A 15,891-nucleotide genomic window follows, 5' to 3' on the forward strand; every position below is an offset into this window, starting at 1 on the left:
ATGGGGTCTGGAGCGATAGCACAGCGGGTAGGGCGGGTAGGGCGTTTGCCTTGCACTCGGCCAACCTGGGTTCGATTCCCAGCATCCCATATGGTCCCCTGAGCACTGCCAGGGGTGAATCCTGAGTGTAGAGCCAGGAGTAACCCCCTGTGCATCGCCGGGTGTGACCCAAAAAGCCAAAAAAAAAAAATTAAGAAAAATAAAAAGAAATTTTAAATGGACAATTTTAGATTTCATTAAAATTTTTTTATCTCTTTTTTTGTTTTTGAAAAACAGATGAGTTATCACCACCTTCCTCTGAACAACACAACAGGGAACAAATTTTAATCGGCTTAGAAAAATTTATTCAAAAAGAATATGATGGTATGTATATGTTAAAAATTTGGTTGCTGTTGTTACTATAGTCACTTGGTCTGAATATTCTCTAAGAGGTATATAGAATGTTATGTGCTACCTGCTGTAGATACTGGGGATGTATGCTAATAAATGAGATAAAACCCTGTTCTCATGAAACATACTAAAAAGGGAGACAGGGAATGGAGAGGTTGTACAACAGGTAAGATGCTTGCCTTGTGCATAACCAGCCCACTTTCTGTCCATGGCACCACATATTGTCTCCCAACTGCAGAGCCCAGTACATGATGAGCACAACTGGGTGTGGCCCCAAAGCAGAAAAAATTAAAAATTAAAAAAAAAAAAAAGAGGGGAGACAGATAATAGTATCAGTAGTATCAGGAAGAAATAAAACCTATTAAGGTGAAGGCAAGATCCAGACACTATAAAACAAAGCTCCCGGAAGAGAGCGGTGGCAGCTTCTCCTGCCCCCACACCAGGCTTTATTCATCAGGGCCCCCTCAGAGGGAGGCGGGTTGAATCTCCCTCCCTGTCCCAAGCAGAGCCCCGGCAGTCAAAAACCTCCAGAATCCAGCCACAGCCATGCTCAAGGCCACTCTCCACACACTCGGACGAGCCTCACCCATGAAGGAACCGACAGAGGAACCCAGGTATGCGGGACCTGTGGCTGAGATCTCCAAGCCTGCTCGGATCGGGACTGGGCCTCCTCCACCCAGATCCCCAGTGGCAGTCACACCCACAAACTCTTTTCCCCCCTACACACCCCCTTACCCTTGCCATGTAATCTAATCAACGGCCAAGATCCAGAGACTAGAAAACAAAGCTCCTGAAAGAGACCAGTTTTTCCTGGAGTGCATGGCTGGCTGCATTTGTGGCCGCACAACCTCTTTATTTTTATTTTATTTTTTTATTAAAAATTTTTTTCTCACGGCAGAGCCTGGTAGGCTACCCATGACGTATTTGATATGCCAAAAACAGTAACAACAACATATTCTTCCTGTTCCTGGAGCAAGCAGATGCCATTGGGCTATACTAGCATGCAACAGGGACAAATGAAGATGTTACTGGCGTCCACTCGAGCAAATTGATGAACAACGGGATGACATTGATTAAAGTGAAGGAGTTAAAAGAATGGTGGGCAGGGCTGGAGAGATAGTACAGTGCTTTCCTTGCATGTGGTTGACTCAGGTTGACTTCGACACCTGTGTGGTCCTCTGAGCACCACCAGGATTGATCCCTGAAGTTGCAGAGCTAGGAGTGAGCCCTGAGCATCACTTATTGTATCGCCCCCAAACACAAACAAAAACAACGAAAGAATGGTGTGTTATTATGGTTATTATGGTAGTTCTTTTCTGATAAGGGGCCTTTTGAGTAGAACCGTTAATAATAGGAAGAATTGAGTTATGGCTTTCCAAGGAGAAAAGGACATTCTAGAGAGGAGTTTTATATATAAATACAAAATTATACATAAATGTAATAAAATCATGTACAAGGGCTGTGGAGATACCAGAGTTCATGCACAGGGATTTTTTATTTATATATATATGTATATATTTGTGTGTGTGTGTGTTTTGTTTTAATTGAATCGCCATGAGATACACACTTACGAAGTTGTTCATGATTGGGTAACACCCTTCCCTTCAGTGTTCATTTCCCACTACTAGTGTCCCGAGTTTCCTCCCACCTCCTTTCAGATGGCCTGGCCTGTACAACAGATGATCTCTCTCTCCCCCCCTCCTTCCCTTTCCCCCTCTCCTCCTCTCCCTTTCTCCCTCTTTGCCTCTCTCCCTCTTTTTTCTCCTTCTCTTTCTTTCCCCCTACTCTCCCTCTCTCCCCTCTCCCCTTTTGACCACTATGGTTTGCAGTAGAAGTACTAAAAGGTTACCATGTAATCCCTTTACCTCCTTTCAGCACTCAGTTCCTTTCTAGAGTGATCATTTCCAGATAGCATCGTTAAGCATGGTATCCTCCTTACTGCATTTCCTCCAGCCCCAAGCCTCCCCCACCCCACCACCACTAGCGCACACACTACTCTTGTAGCAAGCTTCCAATCATGGACCAGTCCTCCTGGCCCTCATTTCTCATTTCTCATTTCTACTTCCTTGGGTATTAGTTTGTACTATGTGTATTTTTAGCCTCCCACAAGTGAGTACAATTAGTCTATGTCTGTCCCTCTCCCTCTGACTCATTTCACTCAGCATGATACTCTTCACATATAGATTTGATCTCTAGTACTGTGTGGCTTCTGAATACACACCCTCTCCCAGCTGCCTAAGCGCCACTGAGTGGCCCTGGTGACCCTTAGCACCACAGGGTTTAAGCGATATCGCATCTTTGGGCCCTTTCGTTTAACCATTTGGTCTTCTTGGTTGAGTGTTTTCAGGAGTGGTCCCTGGATTGTGTGAGTACTTTTGGGAGGTTCCCTTCTTCTGCACCGTCCCTCCTATTCCCTACCCCCCCACCCCAGTAATAGAGCAGCAATATAAAACTACAGATTGTAAGTAGTGCCCTGAAAAATGTTCATTTCAAATATAGGACTTAATTCTTGGTCGTATTGAATAAAAACAGATGAATTTAAAAATTTGGTTACGTTGGAGGTGGATGTGGAGGTTGCATGTAGGTGTTGAAAGAGATACATAATAAGGGCTAAATTATATTTGTGACTTGGGCAACTGCACAGATGATAGTACTGTTTAGAGTAGTAGGTTTGGCTCAAGTTCATAATTTTGTGTTGATTTTATGATGTTCGTTAAAAAAATGGAAAAAGTAGATATGTTAACTTGGGCAAAGCTAACAAGCTCTAAATAAGTGTATTTTGGGATTTCTCAGTATCTGCTAATGATAGATAATGCTGTGTACAGGGTTTAACTACTTAGGTGAATAAGATGTGTTTAGCCATCAGCTGGTGATAAATGTTCTTTCTTGCTTATAAAAATTGGCTTTCCCTCTTTTTTTTCCTTTTAGAGAAGGCAAGATTGTGTTTATTTGGTTCTTCTAAGAATGGATTTGGATTTCGTGATAGCGATCTGGATATTTGTATGACCTTGGAAGGACATGAAAATGCAGAGGTAAGAGTTAGTGTTTGGAAAAGGATGTGAAAGTTCTTTTTATTTTAATGATGAATCTGCTTTTTACCGGTAAAAAATCTTGGTATCGTTCTTTGAATCATTACATTAGTCCTGGGGATCAAACCCAGAATTTCATACATGCTAAGCATGTGCTCTGCCACTGAGCTATATCTCTGTTTCATTAGTTTTATAACACAAAAACCGTATCACAAGTGCTTTGTAATAATTTTTTTTTGTTTTTAGTAGTTAAAATACCATATACTTAAAAAATTAGAATCATTGTAAAACTGGTGCTTCTTTGGTTGTGAACCTTGACCATAATTCTCTCTTAGTTTTTATAAAAGGTGATTTTCTTTGAACAGCACACATGGAAAATAAAGGCTGTCATCTAATTTATAAATGGGTTATGTTGTAGAGTTTTATTATGAATTTTTGGCACTCAGGATAAATTTTTCTGTAAAAGCAATGTTCTGATACATTTCTTAGGATAGCTTTTAGAAACTCATTTTGGGTGGGGAGGGGAGATTACATTTACTGAGTCCGTAGTATACACTTTTACATACATTATCTCATTTCACTTTTACAACCACCTTCGAGGTAGATATTATTTCCCCCATTTTACAGATGAGGAAACTGAGAGAGATAAACTGACTTGCCCAAGGTCACACAGCTAGTAAATGTTGGAGCCGGGATTCGTATACCCAGGTCTGTCTGACTCCAGAGTTCATGCTCTTTCCATTTTATCTCACTGCTTCTGTGTAATATACTTAACCCATAATGTAGCTGAAATATAGTACTAATAGTACTGTAGAACCTAACCACTACTTTGTGAAAATTGAAAGCTTTCTGAGTTCCACAGTGAGATGCCAGGAGCAGACCTTCCCCCAGAGCAAGTATCATCACAGTGTGGGTACCTGTGCTTTCCTTCATTGTCTACCAGACCTCAACAGTTGGAATGAGGAAATTGTGAAGCTGCAGTAAAGAAAAGGACCTGATTGGACAGGGAAGATGTGTCCCAGGTCTTCTGAGTGATAACTAGAAAGAAAAGGATCTCTGTAGTTCCTCATTTCTTAACCTGCATAACTGTTGATAATTTATTTCAAAATCAAGAACTGCTTGCAAGATTGGGGTGAGGCCACGCTTCTGGCATCTGTGGTGGTGTCAGTATAGCCTCTGTTGAAATATGAGATAATTCACCAGATTAGTGTCCTGATTTGTCCTGGAAGTAGTTTTACAAGAGGTGGTTTGTAAGTTGTTAAATCAGAGTAAAGATGCAGTGATCCTTGGTGTAGATCCTAGTTTTTGGCCATAGGAAGTTGCTGCTGGTGTTAAAGTAAGTACTATTTTCATTTCCTGCATAGAATCAGAAGTTAAAATATTTTAGTTCTCTAACTTCTCCTTGTCAATCTACTTCAAAAGAGACTGCTCATCTCCATTTTGAAGAACAGGAAATAAAGGAATGGGAAGTGATTTTTACCCAGGAAAAAGGTTAGGGTTTTAGGTATTTTCTGTATAAAATACATAATTTATGATATTCACATTGAAAAATTAAATTTTCTTCCTGGAGATGAGCCTTAAGTGAAACTTAACAATATATAGTATTGTATAATAGAGAAAAATAATCTTTTTTTTTTCTTTTGGGGCCACACACGGTGACTTACTCCTGGCTCTGCACCCGGGAATTATTCCTGGCGGGCTTGAGGGATGCTGGGAGGACCTCACCTGGGTTGGCCATATGTAAGGCAAGAGCCCGAACTGCTGTGCTCTATAGTATAGCTCTGGCCCAAAAAGGAATTTTTAAAACTTTTATTATGTGTTAATTATTAAAGATTCTCTGGAAACTTCTAAATTATCTGTGATAGCTACTTTACCACTCTCGTTGCTCAAAGCAGATTGAGGATATGCAAAGTTGATTTTAGTAATAAATGTGGGCTTTGATGTATATGCTCTTCCAGTTCAATCCACTTAATTTTTACTGCCATTTTCTTTCCTGTTCCTTCTGTTTTGGTTATATTACCATATCAACTCTGCTGTTTTTAGTTTTTTAAAAAAGGCAATACTTTAAATGTGCAGTGTAAGAATTTCGTTCTTATACAGAGGGTAAGAAGTGGGCACTGGTAATAATCAGATTTTTTTCTTCATCAGCATAATAAGTAGCTCATATTTAAAGTGCTTATTTCACATGATGCTGAATGCTCTATTTTAGGTTTCAATATAATCTTTCCAACTACTGTATGAAATAGAAGCTTATGACCATCTTGATTTTACAATGTACAAAGTAGTATGAGGTTCAGAGTATAAAACTCAACTAGTCAGAGTCAGGCAGTTGTCAGTACTTGTTTCAAGATTACATTGCAGATTTGTTTACATTCAGAAGTTAACATTCTTAATCAGTATAATGTTTTACCTCCATCAAGCCCATCTCTAGTTGTTTATCCCACTATTTTAAAGTGTCATTATCCTGGCTGTGCTTTTCAAATTTTATGTATATGTGAATTAACCTTAGGATCTTTTTATGATATAGAATATGATTTCATATATTGTGTTAGGGTCTGGGAGTTTGCATTTTTATCATTTCCAGATGATGCTGATATGGAAGGTCTATGTGCCACATATTTTGGGAAGCACCATTATGTAGTGCTTATGGCTGGAGATTATAAAAACTAGTATTAAATGTGTGGGCTAAAGTAGAATTTGCACAAAGCCAACTTGATTCAGCAAATTTGAATTATTTATTTCTTTTGTTTTTTAGAAATTAAATTGTAAGGAAATAATTGAAAATTTGGCGAAAATTCTTAAGAGACATACAGGTATGATTTTTAAATTATAAGTTTAAATAACATGAAATAATTTTCAGCTTTATAAAAATTACTTAACCTAGTGAAATTTGTTTTAAATCAGGTTTAAGAAACATTTTGCCTATAACTACTGCCAAAGTGCCTATAGTAAAATTTGAACACAAACGGAGTGGGTTAGAAGGCGATATCAGTTTATATAATACATTGGTAAGTTTTTTTTTTTTTAACTTTGGTCCACGTGATTATGGTTATATTTGTTACTGACCCAGGTTCAATTCCCAGCATCCCACATGGTACCCTGAGCACCGCCAGGAGTAATTCCTGAGTGCAGAGAAGTAACCCCTGTGCATTGCTGGGTGTGACCCAAAAAAGCAAAAAATAAATAATAATAAATTTTAAGAAATTAAATTAAAAGTTTATAGATAGCTTACTATATATGTCTGTTTAAAAATTTAAGATAAAAGGAATACAAATGGACTGTTTTTATTAATCTCCATAATTCCTTAGATTGAAGTTTAGATTTTAGTTGACTAATTTATGTGTTTCCAGTTTTCATGTTTATAATTTCTGTATTGGAGTGTATTCTTTTGTCTCATTTGTAAGTTTAACTTGAATAAACTGAGTTGTTTATAAATATGGGGTTATTTTTCAGGCTCAACACAATACAAGAATGCTAGCTACTTACGCAGCTATTGACCCTAGAGTGCAGTACTTGGGATATACGATGAAAGTGTTTGCTAAGGTATTTATGTATATCTTAATAATTTGCTTTACTATAATGCTCATGATAGTTAAAATGAAACACTGGTGTTAGATTTGTGAAAAATACTGAGTTTTGTTTATTTGCATTTTTAAAAAGAAACAGTAATAGATGGTTTAAATATATACCTATTAGAGCAGGGTGATTGTTAGTTTTTTTTGTTATACGTTTTGTATTTCTGCGTGCAAGTCTAGCAAAATTCTCAGTGGTATAGTTTCCTAGGGTAGTAATGATTTTCAGCTACAAGAATGGGAGTTGGAATACATTATAACTAAGAATCTGGGATAGCTAAGAAATCTACTATTTGGGTTTAGTAGTAAGTAAATTTTTCTGATAAATAATCAAGAGTAATGAATAGATACATTTTTTTAAAAATCAAGTAAGGAAAAACTTCATGACGGTTTAGACCTTTAGACGGTTCCTAGTGTCTGTTGTATGGTAAATAATGAATTAGTAAATGCTTTTGTGAGAGGGTTTTAGTGTGTCTGGGACTCAGTTTTATTTGATAAAGCCAACTCTGCCAGAGAAGTCGTGTTTAAATATTCCTATATATCTTCATAGACAAGAATTTTTATTACTATAGAATAAATTATTATTTATTTATTAAAATTTATTTATTAAAATTAATTAATATATGTATTACTATAAAATAAAGGCATACAGCTGCTTATTAAGATTACATTTGATATAGCTGCATTTTTAGTTTCACTTAGGACTGCATCAATAGCACAGTGGGTAGGGCGTTTGCCTTGCTTGCTGCCGACCCAGGTTTGATTCCTTTGTCCCTCTCGGAGAGCCCAAGCTACTGAGAGTATCCCGCCTGCATAGCAGAGCCTGGCAAACTACCCGTGGCATATACGATATGCCAAAAACAGTAACAAGTCTTACAATGGAGACATTACTGGTGCCCGCTCCGGCAAATTGATGAACAACAGGACCACAGTGCTACAGTGTATTTTTAGATTCACTTAGGAAAATGAGTTTTAATATGACAGTTCTATACATTGCAATTAGATTATAATTTTGGTAATAAAACCAAATGGTTTATATCCTGCACTTTCTTTCCCTTTTTTGTAATATTAGCTAATTCTTTACTCAGTTTCTGGTTATAGTTTTATTTTTTTGGTGACACCTAGCAGTAGTCTGATTCTCCTGACTCTGCACTCAGGAATCTCACCTGGAAGTACTCAGTGGACCATATGGGATGCTGGGGATAGAGACCAGGTTAGCTGTGTACAAGGCAAATACCCCTCTCTACTGTACTATCGCTCTGGTCCCATTCTACTCAAACATTTTAAGATTTTTTTTTTTTGGCTTTTTGGGTCACACCCGGCAGTGCACAGGAGTTACTCCTGGCTCATGCACTCTGGAATTAACTCCTGGCGGTGCTCAGGGGACCATATTGGATGCTGGGAATCAAACCTGGGCCAGCCTTGTGCAAGACAAATGCCCTACCTGCTGTGCTATTGCTCCAGCCTCAGATGTTTTGGTTTTGGTGACTGGAATCAAAGCCAAGATCCAAGACACATGTAGCATACACGTTCAGATCACTCACCTCCCTGGTTAGTTTTTTTTATTACATTTTTGAATAATATATTCATGTAATTCATAATTCAGAGGCATTTTTTTAATAGTAAAAAATATCTCTGACACGCCGCTTAGCTAACTAGTGCCTCTTGCTGAAGGTTGCCAGTGTTAAAAAGTTTCCTATGTCTTTTTGTGTGTTGTGGGGTGTCTCCTCAGGTGCTAATGGGAACTCGGGGGTCCCCTCCTAGAGATAACAAAGCCAGTTAGGCCAATGGTTCTGTGCTAGAGTCTGAGGATTGCAGTGCTGTTCCTGCCCTGGGGTGTTAGAATCACCAGATCCACATCTCATGATGCTCAGGGAACTCAAGGCTACACCCGGTGCTCCTTTGGAAACTATGTGGTATCAGGCACTAAATCTGCATTATTGCATGCAAGGCATGTGCTCCATAACTCCTGTGCTTTCTCCCTGACCCCTCTCATATTTATTTTCTTCTTTGTTACAGGTATAAATACACTGAAATACTAGTTACTTGCTTTTATTTCCTGAGCACTAGATATGAGATGAATTTTTATTATTGTGTACTAAGATCTTCCTCCCCCTGCCCCCCCCCCCCCCGCCCCCAACCCACGCAAGCACTCTACCTCTGAGCCAGATACCTGTTTCTAGACGGGGCTTGGTCCTGAGGGCCTCCAGGGGCCAGTTCTAGCACTGTATGCCCACTCTGTTGACTGAAGGGTTCAGTACTGAGGGCTATCAGTATGGTGCTTTTTGGATCCAGTGTGCTGGTGCCACTCAGTCACCATGGCAGTGCTCTGGTGACTGCTAAACCCAGAATCAAAGTCCTGCCCTCTGCTATTTGAGATATTTTCCTGGATCTCTTGTCTTATTTGAAAATTCCTATATAGTATTCCACTGTGTAAATAGTCCTCAGTTTTTAAAATCTTTGCTTTACTTAATGAGTCTTAGTGCTGTTATTTAAAGAATTCTATCTTGCCTTTTTAATTTTTTAAATTTTTTTTTGCTTATTTACAAGATAAAGCCTCAATTTCTTGGCTAATGGTTGTGTACTTTTATAATTCTGATATTGCACAATTTTTCATTAGAGTATGTCACTTTACCATCTCATCTGAAATATGATTAGAATTTTTAATATTTGGTTGATGAATTAAAAAAGTAATTATCTTGGGTTGGAGAGATAGTATAGTGGGTAGGGTGCTTGCCTTGTCTGCAGCTGACTCAGGATCAATCCCAGTACCCCATATGTTGCCCCACCCTGCCAGGAGTGGTCTCTGAGTGCAGTTCCAGCAGTAAGCCCTAAAAAAGTGCTGGGTGTGGTCCCAACACAACACAAAAGTGACATCTTTAAGTGCTCATTATTTCTCCCTTGATTAAGATTCTGAAATTTTATTTTCACTGTTGTTCCTTTAGCGATGTGACATTGGAGATGCTTCCAGGGGAAGTTTGTCTTCATACGCTTATATCCTTATGGTACTGTACTTTCTACAGCAAAGAAAACCACCTGTTATTCCAGTTCTGCAAGAGGTAAGTATTCAAGAAAGCTAGAAATGACCTTACAATAACAATTGATCTAAACATAATAGTTTGCTATATTCATAAGATATATTACCATCAGCTGGCAATGTTTAGGCAGACATCCTAAACTTGGGAAAGTTTACTTTGGGAGAATATAACCTAACGAAAGAGATTAGATGAAACCTACTATTGAATATTTTGCACAACGTCTATTTCATGAGATGAATTCTCTTTCTTAGAATGCTTCAGATGATTATGAAGTTCTTGGTGTAATGTTTTTGTTTTTCAGTTTAAATGGAAGGAATTTAAAAAATCTCTAGACTGCCTTACATAGTATAGTCTCTGATGAAAGTACGTGTTTTTTTCTCCAGCTTTTTCTCCCTCTTTCTGCCTGGCAGTGGTTGAATTTATTCTTAGGTATATAGGTATATTTTGGTTGGTAGAAAAATTCAAGGACATTCTTAACTCTGTAAGGTCATATTAATTTCATTAATCTTTTTTCTTTTTCTTTTTTTTTTTTTTTGGCTTTTTGGGTCACACCCAGCGATGCTCAGGGGCTACTCCTGGCTTTGCACTCAGGAATTACTCCTGGCGGTTCTTGGGGGACCATATGGGATGCCGGGGATCGAACCCGGGTCGGCCGCGTGCAAGGCAAACGCCCTACCCGCTGTGCTATCGCTCTGGCCCCTAATTTCATTAATCTTAAGGATATATATCAAAAGAAATAGATTATAGCCATTCAGACTTGATGACTTAAGATTCTTTCTAGTCATTTACAACTTTTGAAATTGGTACAGAGAAGTGCTAAATCATCTTACCTGTTAACCCTCAGTTTTGGCACAGTGGATTTATTTGTAAGCACTAGGAGAATCCAGTTTTACTTTAAGTAGTTTTTTTTTAAGTCACTGATTTTTATATAAACCTTGATAGGTACAGCAAAGAGGAAATCATAAGAGTACACTGGGCAGGGTGCATGCCTTGCATGCGGCTGTCCCAGGTGCAATCCCCAGAACCCCATGTGATCCTGAGTCCTACCAGGAGTGATCCCTAAGTGCAGAGCTAGGAATAAGCCCCAAGTACTGCTGGGTGTGGCTCAAATACAACACACACACACATACACCAGTGAAAATCATGGAAGAGCAAGCTTCTGGTGGGTGTCAGATGACCTTAGTATGTTTATAAACATTCTAATGAATAATCTCTAGAAGCATTTACTTCCCTCTTTTAATGGGAGAGAAGTAGACTAGAGTTTTTAAAAATACTTTTAAATCTATGTTGGCTAATGTTCCATTTTTAGTTTATTAATGGAATTAGGTTTCTTTATTTTCAGAGCTTTTAATAACAGAGTTTCAGACATTCTGTAGGTTAATGTACCCTAGGATATTTGACCTTTAATATGAATTTGTCCTATAAAGGCCAAGATTGTTATCTGCATTAGTTTAATAATTGTTAAGGTGTTACATTTAGGAATTTTAGCATGATTGCTCCACTAATAATTTACTAACTACCACTTTGACAGAATACTCCGATTAACAATAATGGAACACAGATTGTGGTGGTTTCTCTGTGTTCTCTCATTATGTTACCTGTGTTTGAGGAGGCAATGGGGCAGCATGATATGGTGGAAAGAGTGAGATTTTGGAGATGAAGATAAATGGTCTGAAGTCCAGCTGACAGTGTGACCTTCAACAGTCTTAAGTCGTATCATCAATAAGATGTAATCATAGACTTTTATCAGTGTTGATGTAACAAATAGAGACATCTGTGTGAATGTTGCATTTATAAACTATTATCATAATATGTGTTAATAAATGATGAATATTTTAGTTATCTGCATCATCATTAAAATTACTGGGAAAATGTGGGCCCAACAGATAAGATAGTTCAATGAGCTTCGCATATGCTTTGCATGTGGAAGGCTCAGGTTAGCTATCCAGTACTTCATGGGTCGCCCCGCTCCATTGAGAGTGACCCCAAAGCCAGGAACAAACACAAAATGTTAATTGGAAAAATGTAGGTAGAATTGACATAGCCACCTTTAAGAACTCTCCCATTCTCCCATTATCTGTTTAACAGTGATGAAATGATAGTCCATAGGATCTTTTGCATCATAATAAACTGATTGTGGGGGGCTTTGTGATACATATGACTGATGATATATGGATTTTTGCTTCTGGCCTTTTTTGCTTATCATATCGGACCCCATTGTCCATTGCTCTGGCATCATTTAAGTATTGATCATTGGCATCGATCAACTTTTAATGGTAAGGACATGTTTAATGAAGCTGATGATCTTTGATTCAGTTTGTAATTGAACCTAGGCTAAGTGATTGGGTATAAGTACAGATCAACTAAGAGTGTTTTTTATGATTATAATGCGAAACTTCCTAGATAAAAAGAAGCTTTCTTAAGCAGAATGATTTTGTTATATTCTAGCAAATTACAATAAAGTAAATTTTAATTTTTTATGATTTATACTAAAGATTAAGAAATTCTATTTACACTTGATATTATGAATTTGTTTTCTTAGTTTTTAACAGTTTTGAATTTACAGTTCAAAGGTTGAACTTGAAGACAAAAGGATATGATTCATGTATATGAGGTACCTAGAATAGTTTAATTCAAAGTGATTGGAAGTAGACTGGCTGGGGCCAGAGAGGTTAGTATAGTGGTAAGGCATGCAACTGACCCTGTCTCTATCTCCATCACTGCATATGGTTCCACTAGTCCTACCACAGGAGTGATCCTTTAGCACAGTCAGGAGTGAGTCCTGAGTACAGTTGGGTGTAGCATGCATATGCACATAGTCCTTTCCCCTTCACCCACAAAATACACACACACGTACACACACACATATACTCACACATGATCCACAACACAGAACATAGGACATAGTGGTGGTTACCAGGGACATGACGGTTAAGAGTGTTGTTTGAACATGTTTGAACATCTTTGTAAAAAAAGAAATTCTTTATATAATAATTCTTTATATAAATTCTTTATATAATAGTGCTTATTGATTATAAACTTATTGATTATAAACTGTTGATTATAAACTTAAGATAATTAAGATGGTGTTGTTTTTAGTTATGGGGCCACACCTGATGTTGCTAAGAGGTTACTCCCGGCTCTGCACTTAGGAATTACTCCTGACAGTGCTCAGGGGACCATTTGGGATGCTGGAAATTGAACCCAGATTGGCTGCGTGCAAGGCAAGGGCCTATGTGCTATACTATTGCTCTGCCCCCAATTTCGTGAATTAAAAAAATTTAATGTATAACATTTTCAGATATTTTGTTTCTCATTTCAGCAACTGTCTAAACAATACACCTACTGTGAAATGTCTAGCAACCACCATTAACCATTGTGGCCCCTCTACCTTTTCTACCCACCCCTCACTTTCCCTCAGTTTGCTAAGATGGTTATTTCTGGGTATTTGCTTGAGTTTTGGGACCATACCCAGTGGTACTCAGGGCTTACTTTTGGCTCTACTAAGAAATTACTTCTGGGGCTGGAGCAATAGCACAGCGGGTAGGGCGTTTGCCTTGCATGCGGCCGATGCCGACCCAGGTTCAAATCCCAGCATCCCATATGGTCCCCTGAGCACAGCCAGGGGTAATTCCTGAGTGCAGAGCCAGGAGTAACCCCTGTGCATCGCCAGGTGTGACCCAGAAAGCAAAAAAAAAAAAAAAAGAAAGAAAGAAAGAAAGAAATTACTTCTAGCGGTGCTTGGAGGACCATATGGGAAAACGGAGGTGGAACTGGGTCAGCCACGTGTAGGGTGTAAGGCTGTACTTAATGCCTACCAGTTACACTATTCGCTTGGCCCCAAGATTCAAAGACAAATAATTTTGTATTGATCATGTGTACTTACCAGAAATGATTGCAATTTAGATACAGCAGTAATATTTAAATATTAATATGGGTGAGTACACGTGTATATAAATGTATAGGACTACTTGTATAATTATAAGTGAAATATTTGGAGGAGAATTTTGAGAGAGGACTGAGTCTTTTGAGTGGTGTTGAGAGAAAGAAAAAAGTGTATGGAGAAAGATAGTAACATCAGTTCTTCTAAGCATAGAAACAATAAAAAAATTGGGCACTGTGAAACATGAGGATTCATAAAATCAAAGCAAATCATTGGTAAGACACTAAGACCCAGAGGTTTGCTGTCTGTTACCAACCAACATAGTTGGGGTTAAATCCTGGCAAGCTACCGTGGTGTATTCGATATGCCAAAAACAGTAACAAGTCTCACAATGGAGACATTACTGGTGCCCGCTTGAGCAAATGGATGAACAACAGGATGACAGTGCTACAGTTACTCTAAAGGAAGAATACTCCTAAAGAGAATTGAGATCAAAGAGATAACTTGTGTTATTTCCATCTAATAACTAGAAAGCATCCTAATCTATAGGGGTTTAATAATATAGTTTGAATTGTCAGGCTTTTTGTTTTATGAAGTTAGAGTTTTGCTAATTGTATACAATTGTTATATTTATCTGTAACTAGAAAAAGTGAGAAAGTCGGGGCTGGAGCAATAGCACAGCGGGTAGGGCGTTTGCCTTGCACTCGGCTGACCCGGGTTCGATTCCCAGCATCCCATATGGTCCCCTGAGCACCGCCAGGAGTGATTCCTGAGTGCAGAGCCAGGAGTAACCCCTGTGCATCTCCAGGTGTGACCTAAAAAGCCAAAAAAAATAAAAAGTCTTAGCTAAGTCCCTGGGAACTTAATTTAATCATGCTTACCTAATAAATATAATCATTCCACAAACTATTCATTATTTGGTCTAGTATCACTGTATCACTGTCATCCCATTGTTCGTTGATTTACTCGAGTGGGCCCAGTAACGTCTCTATTACACTCAGCCCTGAGATTTTAGCAGTCTCCTTACTTGTCTTTCCCAATGATTGGAGGCTCTTTCAGGGTCAGGGTGGATGAGATCTATCGTTCTATTTCTGGCATGTTGAATACACCATGAGTAGCTTACTAGGCTCTGCCATGCAGGTGGGACTAGTATTACTAGTATTTGGTCTAGTAGTATTCACTATTCATTATTCATTATTTTGACTCCAGAGATAGCACAGTGGGTAGGGCATTTGCCTTGCCAACCTGGGTTCGATTTCTCCGTCCTTCTCGGAGAGCCTGGCAAGCTACCGAGAGTATCCCACCCACACGGCAGAGCCTGGCAAGCTACCCGTGGCTTGTTCGATATGCCAAAAACAGTAACAAGTCTCATATTGGAGATGTTACTGGTGCACGCTCGAGCAAATCGATCAAAAACGGGACTGCAGTGCTAGTAGTAGTCATTATTTTGACTCCAGAGATAAGTTAGAGATTTTGCCCATAATGAATTTAACACATTGACATTGACATTGATGAATGTATCTTGAATGTAGCTTAAATAACAAGAGGCAGCACTAGCATTAATGTGTTGAAATTGAGTGTGAAATTAGAGGGGTCATACATGTAGATAATTTTGTAAATCATCATTTTGTTTAAAATGGAGAGAGTTGATTTGGGCATGTGGCTCAGCGGTTGAATGCAGGCTTAGCATTCATGAGATCTGGGTTTTATCCCTGGAATTACAAAGAAACAGAAAAGAAAATTGTAGGGAGCCATGAGGGGCTAACTTACCTAATATTTTTAAAATGTATTTTGGTCAGTTCAGGATTAATTTGGATTTGTATGAGGACTGGGGAGCAAAAGTAGAGTGAATATTTTCTGTACTCACGCTTCTGGCAGAGTACCCTGCTTTGTCTGTTCTATATATTGAATTTACAGGAAGGTTCCACTTTAGGGAAGTATGCCTTAAAAGGAAAAAAATGAAGACAAACTTAATTAAT

General features: G+C 38.5%; 1 protein-coding gene across 10 annotated transcripts in view; it reads left to right on the plus strand.

Annotated features, from left to right (window-relative positions):
• TUT4 (terminal uridylyl transferase 4) overlaps positions 1–15,891 on the plus strand; it is a 122,332-nt gene that overhangs the window by 86,713 nt on the left and 19,728 nt on the right. For all 10 annotated transcript variants that reach the window (XM_055140714.1, XM_055140709.1, XM_055140711.1 and 7 more), the window contains 6 exons: positions 277–363; positions 3,319–3,422; positions 6,175–6,232; positions 6,324–6,427; positions 6,873–6,962; positions 9,937–10,050. In XM_055140714.1, coding sequence (XP_054996689.1) covers positions 277–363; positions 3,319–3,422; positions 6,175–6,232; positions 6,324–6,427; positions 6,873–6,962; positions 9,937–10,050 — 557 coding nt within the window. The remainder of the gene's footprint in view (positions 1–276; positions 364–3,318; positions 3,423–6,174; positions 6,233–6,323; positions 6,428–6,872; positions 6,963–9,936; positions 10,051–15,891) is intronic.

Source organism: Sorex araneus, chromosome 5 (assembly GCF_027595985.1).
Source record: "Sorex araneus isolate mSorAra2 chromosome 5, mSorAra2.pri, whole genome shotgun sequence".
Taxonomy (NCBI): domain Eukaryota; kingdom Metazoa; phylum Chordata; class Mammalia; order Eulipotyphla; family Soricidae; genus Sorex; species Sorex araneus.